Source organism: Anarrhichthys ocellatus, unplaced genomic scaffold (genome assembly GCF_004355925.1).
Source record: "Anarrhichthys ocellatus isolate YVR2014 unplaced genomic scaffold, GSC_Weel_1.0 scaffold24, whole genome shotgun sequence".
Taxonomy (NCBI): domain Eukaryota; kingdom Metazoa; phylum Chordata; class Actinopteri; order Perciformes; family Anarhichadidae; genus Anarrhichthys; species Anarrhichthys ocellatus.
Window position 1 is genome coordinate 3550226 of NW_022280054.1, and position 15499 is coordinate 3565724.

A 15499-nucleotide genomic window follows, 5' to 3' on the forward strand; every position below is an offset into this window, starting at 1 on the left:
TGTTGTTGGTAGGCCTATACACATCTGTATACAGCAAGGACATTAACATCTGAACATGTCTAGGATACACCAGTACATAATCTAAAAAAAGACCATTAAGGCTAAACAAAGGTTTATAATGTGGCAGAACAAACTAAATTCGAGATTATGTACTTTGAAGCCAGTAAACACCCCAAAAAGTAAATAATAGTCTTCAAGAAATCAAACATCTCAGCATGGTGGCTGAGAGTAGGTCTCAATAATAATGACGTCCGTGGAATATTGAGGTAAACATTTTGAATTAATATTTAGTGAAGTTATTGATAAATCGACCCCCTTATCTAGAGAAGTAAATAGACATTATTATCGGATTCGGTATGTATCCAGCTGAATGCCTTTATGTTTGTTGTTGAGAGCCTGTAGTTCACACCCCAACGCTACAGGGGGCAGTAGTGCACCGGAAACCGAGTCATCCGGGTACTTTGGAAAATTGCGCTTGTCTAACGTTTGCGTATGTTTTCGACGTAGAGCCTCAACCATTTAGTTGTGTGACGTACTTATATCCGACGTACCGATTCTCTGTGACTTCCAGTGAACTGCGTTCATAGTGTGGCCGCCGTCGTCCGTCCGTCGTGCGGTTTTTAAGAAGACAAATCAACACAACGGTGAATCGGAAAAAAGGACGATACAACTTTGGAAGAAGAAATGTTGTGGTAGCCGATTGTGTGTGTGGAACGCGGCTGTCTTCAACGTTGATAAATCCCACCGGGAGTGAAGGTGCGTGGTGCTGTACGCGTTTTCGTTTTTGTTCACGTTCAGCCGTTAGCTACTATGCTAGTGTTAGCACTAGCTTACCGCTTCACCCACGCTTGGCCTAACTAACAACTCACTTTAGAGGGCCAACGTCCACTTGAGTTTTTCTGTGAACTGCTTGTGTATCGTGTTGTAAATACTACTTGATTGCATTTTGTACTGTGAAGTTTACCGAACTTAAAATAAGTCAAGTCTAGTGATCTAACAAGTTTGCACAACGTTGTGCCGTACGGAAGCCATGTTGTTAAGCTAGCAGGCTAACCAGATGAATGGTAATGCTAGTTTTACTTGGATAACATAATGTGCAATAGTTTAATTTTATAACTTGTTTTTAATTAACAAGATTAATTTAAATGTAGTGATTTCTCAAACTTCGCATGCTTTTTTTTTTTACCGTTAGACTAACTGACCTAGAGTACTCAGTGTAATGGAGTTTTCCATCATTTTGGCTGTTGTGTAATCATGTAAATGTGATTTTTAAATTCAAACTTGTAACCCCACTCATTGATAACATAAAAAATACACACGGACAACACATTGTAAATTGAAATTCGTTGTTTTTGTTATTAGTAGTGAGGCGCCATGGCAGCCACCTTCCCCTACAGAGGGGTCCCTCCAGGGATGCCTCCAGGTGTGCCCCCTCCTGTGCCTGTCCCAGACTACATGTCTGAGGAAAAACTGCAAGAGAAAGGTATGTTTGGCTTTCACTCAATGCAGCATATTCCCAGAGTGGTTAAAAACTACCATGTTATATTGCAAGTGCACGTGAATAATTTGTTTTAAATTTCCTCCAACTCTACAGCAAGAAAATGGCAGCACTTGCAGGCAAAGCGCTACTCAGAAAAGAGAAAGTTTGGCTTTGTGGATGCTCAGAAGGAGGACATGCCACCTGAACATGTCCGCAAGATCATCAGGGACCATGGAGACATGACTAATAGAAAGTTTCGCCATGACAAGAGGGTGTACCTTGGGTAAATATGATTCACACCATAGTGAACTTATCAGTTTACAATTCTAAATGCAACTTTTTCAGAGGTACCTTAAGTCGTTGTAAGCTTAAAACTGATTATTTATGCACAATTTATTGGTTTACTTAATGATCCTTTGCTAAAAGAATATCCATCACCACTGCCACAGCTCATTCTATATCTTTTTTTTGTTGAACAGTGCCCTCAAGTACATGCCCCATGCTGTGCTGAAGCTGCTGGAAAATATGCCTATGCCCTGGGAGCAGATCAGAGATGTGCCGGTCCTCTACCACATCACTGGAGCTATTTCCTTTGTGAATGAAATCCCCTGGGTCATCGAGCCAGTCTACATCGCCCAGTGGGGGTAAGAGAGAATGTGATGTTGGCTGATGCGTTTGTGTTATCGTGTTCGTAGTAAACAACGCTTACATGTTTGAAAAGTGCACATCAAGTACATTATACTCATTTATATATCTAATCTTTGTTATATATGACCCTCCTCCCAGCACCATGTGGATCATGATGCGGCGTGAGAAGCGTGATCGTCGGCACTTCAAGCGGATGCGCTTCCCACCATTTGATGACGAGGAGCCGCCGCTGGACTACGCTGACAACATCCTAGATGTGGAACCACTGGAGGCAATCCAGATGGAGCTGGACTCTGAGGAGGACTCTTCAGTTGCAGAGTGGCTCTATGAGCACCAACCCCTCAAAGACACTGCCAAGTAAGCCATCGCGTCACTCTTTTGAGACAAACATTTTAAGTTTGACATATTCAGCTGATGTGTATCTAGCAGAATCAAACAATAATTCATTTGTGTCCTCTTCAGGTTTGTGAATGGCACCACCTACCGTCGCTGGCAGTTCACACTGCCCATGATGTCCACACTGTACCGCCTGGCCAATCAGCTGCTCACGGACCTGGTGGATTTCAACTACTTCTACCTGTTTGACCTCAAGGCCTTCTTCACTTCCAAGGCCTTGAACATGGCCATCCCCGGGGGGCCGAAGTTTGAGCCACTGGTTAGGGACATCAACCTCCAGTAAGGACCTCTCGTCTTTAATAAATTATTGACCTACAGACTTTACACTATTCATTTTATTGCATAGTGGAGGGCACTTGGCATACACACTTTCTTAATTCAGCATTTAGAAGATGCGTGTTTCATGTAATTTTTTTAAGTGGTAATCCGTTTCACCCCAAACAAAACTAGTAAGTAGATGCTAGATGCTTTGTGTCGTAGCTGATCCTCTGTGTCTCCTGCAGGGATGAAGACTGGAATGAGTTCAATGACATCAACAAGATTATCATCCGACAGCCTATCAGGACTGAGTACAAAATAGCCTTCCCCTACCTGTACAACAACCTGCCGCACCATGTCCACCTCACCTGGTAAGAAATCAATGAATGAATGAGTTCTGTCTTTAAGTTGCTGCTCATTGACCGTTAATTCAATTTAAATAAAAAAATATTCAGATCAGAAATTAGATGCTCACGACTTTACCCTCGCAGGTATCATACACCCAACGTGGTGTTTATCAAGACGGAGGATCCAGATCTCCCAGCGTTCTACTTTGACCCGCTGATCAACCCCATTTCACACAGACATTCTGTCAAGGTAAGTGTGGACGACTGTGGCTGATTCTCCACCGTCTGCCTTTGGCAGCTCTGAGAAGATGGATAATACTTTCTTGTTTTGAATAAAGTCCTCCTACAAAGGCGCACTTGCATTGGTCTGCTTGCCTGTGCGTAAGAACTGGAGGAATATTGAAATGAATGGTGACTTTTAGTTGCTGCAGTAGCAGTTGACCCGTCACCATTCAGATATTGATTCTAAATATTTCAAGTTAAAATTGATTTGGGGTAAAACTTTAACATCCCATTTCCTTACATTCAGCTGTTCTTTTTTTAAAAGTCAATATTCTATAACGCGCTCTTAAATTCTCATTGTACTTACTTGAACCCACAGAGTCAGGAGCCTCTGCCTGATGAAGATGAGGAGTTTGAGCTTCCGGAGTATGCGGAGCCCTTCCTCAAGGAGACCCCGCTCTACACAGACAACACTGCAAACGGCATCGCTCTGCTGTGGGCACCGAGACCCTTCAACCTCCGATCTGGGCGCACGAGGCGCGCCATAGATATCCCCCTGATCAAGAACTGGTGAGCAAACTACCAACGTCTTCAAAAGAGACTAAACGTGTCATTCACAGATTGAAAACCGATGGGTCGGCTTTGTGCATCTCATTCAGATGTAAAATTATACTTTTTGAGAAATTCTAAATGGAAGTTGTTAATTTGTCCTTCAGGTACCGTGAGCACTGCCCTGCAGGACAGCCGGTGAAAGTACGTGTTTCATACCAGAAACTGCTGAAGTACTATGTGCTCAATGCTCTCAAACACAGACCACCCAAAGCCCAGAAGAAGAGGTGAGCATCCTTGGGACACTTAATTTTGATTTTATTTTAACCAGTCTTTCTAATTCAATCTGTTTCAATGAGTTTTCTTCTGTTGAATTTTAAATCTGTTGTTTTTCAGGTATCTGTTCCGCTCCTTCAAGGCCACCAAGTTCTTTCAGTCCACCAAGCTGGACTGGGTGGAGGTGGGTCTGCAGGTGTGCAGACAGGGTTACAACATGCTCAATCTGCTCATCCACCGTAAGAACCTCAACTACCTGCATCTCGACTACAACTTCAACCTGAAGCCTGTCAAGACACTGACCACAAAGGTACAATCTCCAGGGCAGAGCCGTCTGTTGTTGTTTTAAACGAACTACAAGAAGGCAGGTTAAACGATGCTCTGAACTTAGAATATTCTTGTTATCCTTTTTGGTTTGAAGTTTACACACACAAATACTCCAAATTTAGTTAAACCACATTTTCTGTTACGCTCTGTTTTATTGTTAAAAGGGCCTTACTGTGTCCATGGTTGACTTACAACTGTGTTCTTGTTTCTGTCCCCCAGGAAAGAAAGAAGTCCCGATTCGGAAACGCCTTTCACTTGTGCCGAGAGGTGCTGCGTCTCAGCAAGCTGGTGGTGGACAGCCACGTGCAGTACAGACTGGGAAATGTTGATGCTTTCCAGGTTAGTTCAGCAACACATTTTAACCTGCAGCACACTCGTCTGGTCCCACCGTGGACTCGTGTCATTAAAGCGGCATCATTTCCTTCGTCTCACACTCGGAGGCTTCCCCCTCAGGCTTTTTCTTACAAAATTCTCACTTGACTAATCCCACAACTTTGCCTCTGTATTGTAGTTGTCTGATGGGCTGCAGTACATCTTCGCCCATGTGGGTCAGCTGACCGGCATGTACCGCTACAAGTACAAGCTGATGAGACAAATCCGGATGTGCAAAGATCTGAAGCATCTCATCTACTACCGGTTCAACACTGTAAGTAAACAATCCTTGTACATCATCTGCCAATCGTTTGTGTATTTGAGATATTATGTTTGGTGTCGATAGAAAGTGGTTCCACAAACTTTACATTATTTTAGCTTGTCGCCGAAAGTTTAGATCATGATTATCTTTTTTTTTTTTTGTTGAACAGGGTCCGGTGGGCAAGGGTCCAGGCTGTGGCTTCTGGGCTCCCGGCTGGAGAGTGTGGCTGTTCTTCATGAGGGGAATCACTCCACTGTTGGAGAGGTGGCTGGGAAATCTGCTCGCCAGGCAGTTTGAAGGTATGCATTTACACTGTCACATGTTCTTGTGGTGGCCACTTGTATTTCAGAACTAAAATTGAATGATGCTCAGAGGTTTGCATCTGCAGGAACTAAAAAACATTTAAGCAACAACTGTTTCCAATTGCCCCAACAGGACGTCACTCTAAGGGCGTAGCCAAGACGGTCACCAAACAGCGCGTGGAGTCTCACTTTGACCTGGAGTTGCGTGCCGCTGTGATGCATGACATCTTGGACATGATGCCCGAGGGCATCAAACAGAACAAGGCCAGAACCATCCTGCAGCACCTCAGTGAGTCCTGGAGGTGCTGGAAGGCCAACATCCCCTGGAAGGTCAGTGCTTTACAGAGATCACCTCCACTGTAGCCGAGTGTGATGTTAGAGCGGATGAATTGTTATTAATCGACGATGATTAATCACAGAATCCTTAAAGCATTGCTTTGTTTGAATTAGGGATTTGTCTTGACTTTCATTACAGGTGCCAGGCCTGCCCACTCCCATCGAGAACATGATCCTGCGCTACGTGAAGGCTAAAGCTGACTGGTGGACCAACACTGCCCACTACAACCGTGAGCGAATCCGCCGTGGAGCCACTGTGGACAAGACGGTGTGCAAGAAGAACCTGGGGAGGCTGACTCGTCTGTACCTGAAAGCGGAGCAGGAGAGACAGCACAACTACCTGAAGGTAACGCACCGAAAGAAATGCCTCAAAAAGGAAATTTCCATCGACTAAAAAGCTGTAGTTTTGTATTTGTAAATGTTACTTTATAAAATCAATTTTGAGTTATATTTCAGTGGAAGTCCTCTTACAAAGGCGCACTTGCATTGGTCTGCTTGCCTGTGCGTAAGAACTAGAGGAATATTAAAATGAATGGTGTTTTTTATTATCTCTGGCTGCAGCAGCAGTTGGCTCCTCACCGTTCAGATATTGCTTAATTTGACCTACATTTGTCTTTACATTACGCTGTTCTAATCGCTGACATGTTTTTTTTTTTTTTTTAATAACTCAATAAATGCATACTGAAGCCTCGGTTCATTGCATTTTGCCATATTTTGAATGAAGTGTATTTGTCCTGCCTACAGGATGGCCCCTACATCACAGCTGAAGAGGCGGTGGCCATTTACACCACCACTGTTCACTGGCTGGAGAGTCGGCGGTTCTCGCCCATCCCTTTCCCTCCGCTGTCCTACAAACATGACACCAAGCTGCTCATCCTGGCCTTGGAGAGGCTCAAGGAGGCGTACAGGTAAAAATTACAACATGAACAACGTCGTCAGTAAATGCCAGAATATTGTTTTCTACTTAATCGTTTGTGTTTCTGCGTCCTCTAGTGTGAAGTCTCGTCTGAACCAGAGTCAGAGGGAGGAGCTGGGGCTCATTGAGCAGGCTTATGACAATCCTCACGAGGCCTTGTCCAGGATCAAACGTCACCTGCTCACCCAGAGAGCCTTCAAAGAGGTAAGGACCCAGGCGTGATGATATTTTTAGTAAACAGTGGATGGATGAAACCTCTTTAGTGACCAGAGCTTGTTTCATCATATTTGATTCCTGTCAGTCTAAGAACTACGTCTTCTTTGCAGGTGGGTATCGAGTTCATGGACTTGTACAGTCACCTGGTGCCCGTGTATGACGTAGAGCCCCTGGAGAAGATCACAGACGCCTACCTTGACCAGTACCTGTGGTACGAGGCGGACAAGAGACGCCTCTTCCCGCCCTGGATCAAACCTGCCGACACTGAACCACCACCACTCCTGGTCTACAAGTGGTGCCAAGGTCAGAACCAATAATAGTGTTTACTGTTTAGAGTCTGATCATATTATGTAAAGCCCTAGTATGCCTTTAGGTGGAATTAAACTGTTAATAACATCTCATCTGATAACTGGACCAAAAGTCAAACCTGATCTTTTTGTTAATGCTCCTCAGGCATCAACAACTTGCAGGACGTGTGGGAGACGACAGAGGGAGAGTGCAACGTGATGCTGGAGTCCCGCTATGAGAAGATGTACGAGAAGATCGATCTGACTCTGCTCAACAGGCTGCTGCGTCTCATTGTTGACCACAACATCGCTGATTACATGACAGCCAAGAACAACGTGGTCATCAACTACAAGGTAAACGCACTCCCTCGTATGTACATACATACATGCAGTTATGTACTTCCTTGTGCCTGATCTTACTCTTTTCCTTATTGACTCGTGTCCTTCTAGGATATGAACCACACCAACTCCTACGGCATCATCAGGGGGCTCCAGTTTGCCTCGTTCATTGTACAGTACTACGGCCTGGTGATGGACCTGCTGGTGCTGGGCCTGCACCGCGCCAGTGAGATGGCCGGCCCACCGCAGATGCCCAACGACTTCCTCAGCTTCCAAGACACGCCCACGGAGAGTGCCCACCCAATCAGACTGTACTGCCGCTACATCGACCGCATCCACATCTTCTTCAGGTGAGAAATGATTCTAACGACTAATGGACATATTGCTTTTTGGCAACACAGGCTCTGATGGACAGCATTAGTTTTACAAACTGCCTTTCTTTTAAAATTATTTTAGTTAGTGTATGGCTTTCTGCCAAACGGTACAGATTTATGAACAGGAAAAAGGAGGTTATCGGGGATAAATTCTAAGTTGTGGCTTTTTCGTGGGTCCACCAGGTTCTCTGCTGATGAGGCCAGAGACCTGATTCAAAGGTACCTGACGGAGCACCCGGACCCCAACAATGAGAACATAGTGGGTTATAACAACAAGAAGTGCTGGCCCCGCGATGCCCGCATGAGGCTGATGAAGCACGATGTCAACCTGTGAGTTCCACCTCTTAATTAAACTGGCAGTATATTATTAAATCTTATTAAATGAATGACCAGTTTTGGAGACTAATAACTTTTTCTGATCTTATTCTTCTCAGGGGACGTGCTGTGTTCTGGGACATCAAGAACCGCCTGCCCAGATCAGTGACTACTGTCCAGTGGGAGAACAGCTTTGTTTCGGTCTACAGCAAAGACAACCCCAACCTGCTCTTCAACATGTGTGGCTTTGAGTGCCGCATCTTGCCGAAGTGCCGCACCAGCTACGAGGAGTTTACTCACAAGGATGGTGTGTGGAACCTGCAGAACGAGGTGAGAATCGATGCCCAAGATATAAGCATCTGTTAATGTTGGCAAGGGATGCACCAATCCGATACCTGGGCTTTGACTATCGGCGATACGGAGTACTGATCCGATACATTACAGTACTGGCACTATCTGTCTTAAAGTGGGCATGATCACATTCCTGTTTCTAAGTTCTCTGGGTTGTATTGTCATGTGTAGGTAACCAAAGAGAGGACAGCGCAGTGTTTCCTGCGTGTGGATGATGAATCGATGCAGCGCTTCCACAACAGAGTGCGTCAGATCCTGATGGCCTCTGGATCCACCACATTCACCAAGGTCAGCTAAAAGCCTTCTCCCAAAGGACTAGATGTGTAACACGTGAGGTTTAAGAAAGGAAAAGTGATAATTACCATGTCAGAATAGTTCAGTACGTACTCTCTTTACCTCCAGATTGTGAACAAATGGAACACGGCTCTGATCGGTCTGATGACGTACTTCCGCGAGGCTGTGGTCAACACCCAGGAGCTCCTGGACCTGCTGGTGAAGTGTGAGAACAAGATCCAGACGCGTATCAAGATCGGCCTGAACTCCAAAATGCCAAGCCGCTTCCCTCCTGTAGTCTTCTACACTCCCAAAGAGTTGGGCGGCCTCGGCATGCTGTCCATGGGCCACGTGCTTATTCCACAGTCGGACCTTCGGTAAGTCAGCATGCAGGCTGCTGTCGTCTTGCTCTCTGGGCAGTAAATTATCTTAGAAAACTGGACTTTAATGCCTCTTTCTCTCTTCCAGGTGGTCCAAGCAGACAGATGTGGGTATCACCCACTTCAGGTCCGGAATGAGCCACGAGGAAGACCAGCTGATTCCTAACTTGTATCGTTACATTCAGCCATGGGAGAGCGAGTTCATCGACTCCCAGAGGGTTTGGGCCGAGTACGCCCTCAAAAGACAGGAGGCCATCGCCCAGAACAGGTATTGTCTTAGTCAGATCAGCTTATCAATGATGACATTTGATGGATTCATAGGATCTGCTGTTCTGCACTGATTTAACAGTATTTATTCTCACAAATGTGAGCTGAAATTTGACAAGGAAAATAACTGTGGTGTTTGCTGTGTTTCAGGCGTCTGACCCTGGAAGATTTGGAGGACTCGTGGGACAGAGGAATCCCCCGTATCAACACACTCTTCCAGAAGGACAGACACACACTGGCCTATGACAAAGGCTGGAGAGTCAGGACCGATTTCAAACAGTACCAGGTATGATGGAGACACCACTGATGGGTTGAAGGATGAAATGATGTGCCAGGGATCAGTTTTTTTGAGTTTAATTATTTCAATTTGCATGTTAAAATACTGACTTTAATATACTGAAAAGTTGCATTTTGACACCAACACGCATACATCTATTGACGTCTCTGTCTTGAATGAGTGCAGGTGCTGAAGCAGAATCCGTTCTGGTGGACTCACCAGAGGCACGACGGCAAACTGTGGAACCTGAACAACTACCGCACAGACATGATCCAGGCCCTGGGTGGTGTGGAGGGCATCCTGGAACACACGCTCTTCAAAGGCACTTACTTCCCCACCTGGGAGGGTCTCTTCTGGTGAGAACACCTTGATACTAAGAATGCTTATAGTACCAGAATTTAATAGAAATAAGAATTTGATCCATTTAGGGCTCAAACAACTTAAATGTGTGTTACCTGAAAAACTATTTTCCTCCCATAACACTTATATCTCTAGAGCTTGTTTTTCAAGTTATTTTATTCCTTCACTAAAAAGCATCAATTGTCTGGACTTTAGGGAAAAGGCCAGTGGCTTTGAGGAGTCCATGAAATGGAAGAAGCTGACCAATGCCCAGCGGTCTGGTCTGAACCAAATCCCCAATCGTCGCTTCACACTTTGGTGGTCCCCCACCATCAACAGAGCTAACGTTAGTACAATTTGTACATTTGTAAATATATCACGGTTCCTGAAGATCAAAGTCATGAAGAACTGTCTAAATGGTTTAAAGTTGTCTGTCTTGGCTCACGTTTTCTGTCCTCTGTCTTTAGGTGTACGTGGGTTTCCAGGTGCAACTTGACTTGACAGGAATCTTCATGCACGGCAAGATCCCAACACTGAAGATCTCCCTCATTCAGATCTTCAGGGCTCACTTGTGGCAGAAGATTCATGAGAGTGTTGTCATGGATCTCTGTCAGGTAGGTTTTTATGACTTTTCCTTAAAGGAGGTTTTCACAGAAGTGTATCACGCTGAAGTTTGTTCTTAAAATGAGTTTTTACTTGCTTTGGGATTGTTCTTCCCACAATGCTTATAACGTATTTTTCCCTTTTTGTTTTCAGGTGTTTGATCAAGAGCTGGATGCTCTTGAGATTGAGACGGTGCAGAAGGAGACCATCCACCCCAGGAAGTCGTACAAGATGAACTCCTCGTGTGCAGACATCCTCCTCTTTGCATCCTACAAGTGGAACGTCTCCAGACCGTCTCTGCTGGCTGACTCAAAGTATGACTTTCCAATCTTTCCAAGGCTTTTTGTAAACTCATAATGGAAGAATTTTAAAGGTCCTTTATCTTCTATGCATTAAAATGTGCACCTCCTCCCACAGGGACGTGATGGACAGCACCACCACACAGAAGTACTGGATCGACATCCAGCTGCGTTGGGGTGACTATGACTCTCATGACATCGAGCGCTACGCCAGGGCCAAGTTCCTGGACTACACCACTGACAACATGAGCATCTACCCCTCCCCCACCGGGGTGCTCATTGCCATCGACCTGGCTTACAACCTCCACAGGTACATGACCAGCATGATGGCAGATCTTTAATGATTGATGTAAAAGGGAATGTTAAAGATGTGTACAAATATCTAGTATGTATGGCAAATGCTTCACAGCGTTGCCTGAATTTTGGCATCCACTTGTCAACAAGTACGCTCTGCAGTAGCCTCGGAAGTCTTCACACTAGCTTCCCAACTTGTTTTAGTAAATCGGTTCATATGGTGTTGTTGGGTCAGTGTACTCTGACCTCCATGAAGTCCTCAACAGAGGTCAAATCAATGAAAAATCTAAATGTAGTGTTTTCACTCGTTGTTTTATCTCCTCCACAGTGCTTATGGTAACTGGTTCCCTGGAAGCAAGCCTCTGATCCAGCAGGCCATGGCCAAGATCATGAAGGCCAACCCGGCCCTGTACGTGCTCAGGGAGCGCATCCGCAAAGGTCTGCAGCTGTACTCCTCCGAGCCCACTGAGCCCTACCTGTCCTCACAGAACTATGGCGAACTCTTCTCCAACCAGATCATCTGGTTTGTAGACGACACCAACGTGTACAGAGTCACCATCCACAAGGTGAGGTGGAATGTCCCCCCCCAACAGAGCACTATTCGTTTTGAAATGACTCTCTCTTACTGTTGTAAATTAAGTGTCTGAATGTTTCTTTTGCAATATTAAAATGTATCCTCTGAATTTAGTCACATTTATTCTCCGTCTATCTCAACAGACCTTTGAGGGTAACTTGACCACGAAGCCCATCAATGGAGCTATTTTCATCTTCAACCCCAGGACTGGTCAGCTTTTCCTCAAGATCATTCACACATCTGTGTGGGCTGGACAGAAACGTCTGGGACAGGTACGACCCTGCTTTGTTTATGAAGTTCTGACCGCTAAAGTACTCAACTGAGTGACACGGACTCACTCAGAAACGTCTTCCTACCCCCTCTGTGTGAGACTAGACGGATGCATGAAGTTGCTCATTCCTTTATTAGATTCTAACTTCCTTCTTGCTTTATCTCTGCAGCTGGCCAAATGGAAGACAGCTGAAGAAGTGGCTGCCCTGATTCGCTCCCTCCCCGTGGAAGAGCAGCCCAAACAGATCATTGTAACCAGGAAGGGCATGCTGGACCCTCTGGAGGTAAGACTCTTTCATGCTAATAACTCTCTAATAATTACAAGCCTTGAGGGGTCATCTCTGTGTAATTTCTGGAAGTTAAATGACTCCGTTCCAGATCTAATGCCATTGTTCTCTCTGTGCAGGTCCACTTGCTTGACTTCCCCAACATCGTGATCAAAGGCTCCGAGTTGCAGCTGCCCTTCCAGGCCTGTCTGAAGGTGGAGAAGTTTGGAGACCTGATCCTGAAGGCCACAGAGCCTCAGATGGTGCTGTTCAACCTCTACGACGACTGGCTCAAGACCATCTCGTCTTACACAGTGAGTATCACTCTATCATACTGAGTCTATAGCTGTCATACTGTGTTGTATACCTGAGCACATCAACTTATCCCCTGTGTAAATAGTTTGTTTTGTGTTCTGTCTCACTCTCTAGGCCTTCTCTCGACTCATCCTGATCCTGAGGGCGCTCCACGTCAACAACGACCGCGCCAAAGTGATCCTGAAACCTGACAAGACCACCATCACAGAGCCTCATCACATCTGGCCCACGCTCACTGACGAGGAGTGGATCAAGGTGGAAGTGCAGCTCAAAGATCTCATTCTGGCAGATTACGGCAAAAAGAACAAGTGAGTCTCACTTCATGGACTGACTATTTACCAGAAATAAATACAGTATGTTGCTCAGATAGTTTTGTATCCAAATGTTCTGTTCAGTAACTTCACAGAACTAAAGCTAAACTTGTCTAGTAATCAATGCTTCCCTTGCCTTCGTCCAGTGTGAACGTGGCCTCACTGACCCAGTCTGAGATCCGTGACATCATCCTGGGTATGGAGATCTCCGCTCCGTCTCAGCAGCGCCAGCAGATCGCCGAGATTGAGAAGCAGACCAAAGAGCAGTCGCAGCTCACCGCCACGCAGACCCGGACTGTCAACAAGCACGGTGACGAGATCATCACCTCCACCACCTCCAACTATGAGACCCAGACCTTCTCCTCCAAGACAGAATGGAGAGTCAGGTGAGCGGACTGATGGTTTGAATTTGTTTTGAGGCATTTCTTCTCCCAGGAATGAGTTTATCATCCACAAGGAAAAATAACCATTGTAGTAATTTGGATAACTAGGTAATCCTAATGTTTTTTTCCCGTCTCAGTTGTCTTTAATGTTCCTTGTGCTTCACCTCTCAGGGCCATATCCGCTGCCAACCTCCACCTCCGAACCAACCACATCTACGTGTCATCTGACGACATCAAGGAGACGGGCTACACCTACATCCTTCCCAAGAACGTGCTCAAGAAGTTCATCTGCATCTCAGATCTGCGAGCACAGGTAGGGTTCATAGTACTGCAGGCGACAGACAAACTCACTACCCGAGGGTCTCTCATCAAGTCTGTGTAAAGCAACAAACTGTGGATACTGATGTGCGCTGTGTTGTTCCAGATTGCAGGTTACCTGTATGGCACCAGTCCACCAGACAACCCCCAGGTGAAGGAGATCCGTTGTATCGTCATGGTGCCACAGTGGGGAACACACCAAACTGTTCACCTGCCCAACCAGCTGCCTGGTCACGAATACCTCAAAGTAAGACAAATGTGCACTTTGACAGAATCTTCCAGCACATTCTTTACCATTTTATGATGGATGCTCGTTAGTTGTATTCGCTGCTTTGTAACTGATTTTAAAATGACAATTTATAACTTTTACCTTTGTGTAAACAGGAAATGGAGCCCCTCGGCTGGATACATACGCAGCCTAATGAGTCGCCCCAGCTGTCTCCACAGGACGTCACCACCCATGCAAAGGTCATGGCTGACAACCCCTCTTGGGACGGAGAGAAGACCATCATCATCACTTGCAGGTATGATTCATGACTGTTGAAAGTATAATCTGGAAGTCTATATTCCAGATCTGGACCGGCTGCTTTGCTCCTACATCTGTGCTCTGTTTCTTGCCTGCTGTCGTTGTCTGGTGCTTTTTAATAGTGAGGAGTTGTTGCTTTAATGTATTTTACCTCTGTTTTCAGCTTCACCCCCGGCTCGTGCACGCTCACAGCCTACAAGCTGACACCCAGTGGCTACGAGTGGGGCCGGCAGAACACAGACAAGGGCAACAACCCTAAAGGCTACCTGCCGTCCCACTATGAGAGGGTGCAGATGCTGCTCTCTGACCGCTTCCTGGGCTTCTTCATGGTGCCTGGGCAGGTGTCCTGGAACTACAACTTCATGGGTCAGTAGCCATAGTTTTTGTTTGTATCTTTATAAACAATGGCTTATCAAGTCGGGGCTGCTTTACTAAAGTCATGCATGTCGTAGAATTGGTGATTTTTAAAACAAACATTTTGTTTGTCTTGTTCCAGGTGTTCGCCATGACCCCAACATGAAGTACGACCTGCAGCTGGCCAACCCAAAGGAGTTCTACCATGAAGTCCACCGGCCCTCGCACTTCCTAAACTTTGCCTCACTGCAGGAGGGCGAGATCTATAATGCGGACCGGGAGGACATGTACGCCTGAGAGCAGACGTCCTGCTCGCCACACATTTTGTAGATAGCTCTGCCACGATCACGTGGAGCCAGCCCAGAAGAGTCCTTGTAATATTTCTATTGAACACATGCAACTGTGATGTTTTGGAAATTTTGATGTAAAGGCTTTGGGACATTCTTAGAAAAAAGTTTTGTTTGTTTTTTAAAATATTTTCTACAAATGTTTTTGTTCCCCACTCTCGTACCTCCATTATTACAGTAATGCTTCTTCAACAAGATGCAGTCTTTCAACGTTGTGTGGCTTGTGATGCATCTAAACATAAGTACATTTCAGTGTAGTTTGCAGTACAAAATACTTTGGGGTAATATTTGATGATTATCATTTCAAAAGGGTAAAGACTCATTTCCCCTTTGCTCTAGAGAAATGAAATTGAAAGTTGTATTTTCTTGCCAGTAAAGCCCTGTTACCATGTTGTACTGTACACCCTCTGACATTGTAGCTTTGGTTTAAATAAAGATCACAGGTTTTCTTTTTTAAATAAACATTTGTCATGTGATATTGTGATGTTCTGTTATTCTAATTGCTTAATAAAACGGTGTAACCAGAAGAG

At 45.4% G+C, this 15499-nt stretch overlaps 1 protein-coding gene across 2 annotated transcripts; it reads left to right on the top strand.

The window, feature by feature from the left end:
- Positions 1-561: 561 nt before the first annotated feature.
- On the top strand, positions 562-15496 carry prpf8 (pre-mRNA processing factor 8). Of its 2 annotated transcripts, none has more exons than XM_031860767.1 (43): positions 562-756; positions 1363-1483; positions 1595-1763; positions 1960-2124; positions 2267-2485; positions 2591-2803; positions 3028-3153; positions 3274-3379; positions 3731-3921; positions 4068-4187; positions 4297-4486; positions 4723-4842; positions 5015-5149; positions 5307-5436; positions 5573-5769; positions 5915-6121; positions 6520-6683; positions 6769-6895; positions 7018-7210; positions 7361-7548; positions 7645-7883; positions 8091-8237; positions 8342-8552; positions 8745-8861; positions 8976-9223; positions 9315-9494; positions 9644-9779; positions 9957-10126; positions 10326-10455; positions 10577-10723; positions 10866-11026; positions 11130-11321; positions 11634-11871; positions 12023-12151; positions 12320-12433; positions 12556-12729; positions 12845-13038; positions 13188-13427; positions 13596-13737; positions 13849-13989; positions 14127-14266; positions 14432-14634; positions 14765-15496. In XM_031860767.1, the coding sequence occupies exons 2-43, from the start codon at positions 1375-1377 to the stop codon at positions 14917-14919; spliced, it is 7017 nt and encodes a 2338-aa protein (XP_031716627.1). In that variant the 5' UTR covers positions 562-756; positions 1363-1374; the 3' UTR covers positions 14920-15496. The 2 variants fall into 2 exon arrangements, with proteins under 2 accessions (XP_031716627.1, XP_031716628.1); XM_031860768.1 differs by having other exon boundaries at positions 1366-1483.
- The last annotated feature ends 3 nt before the right edge of the window (positions 15497-15499 follow it).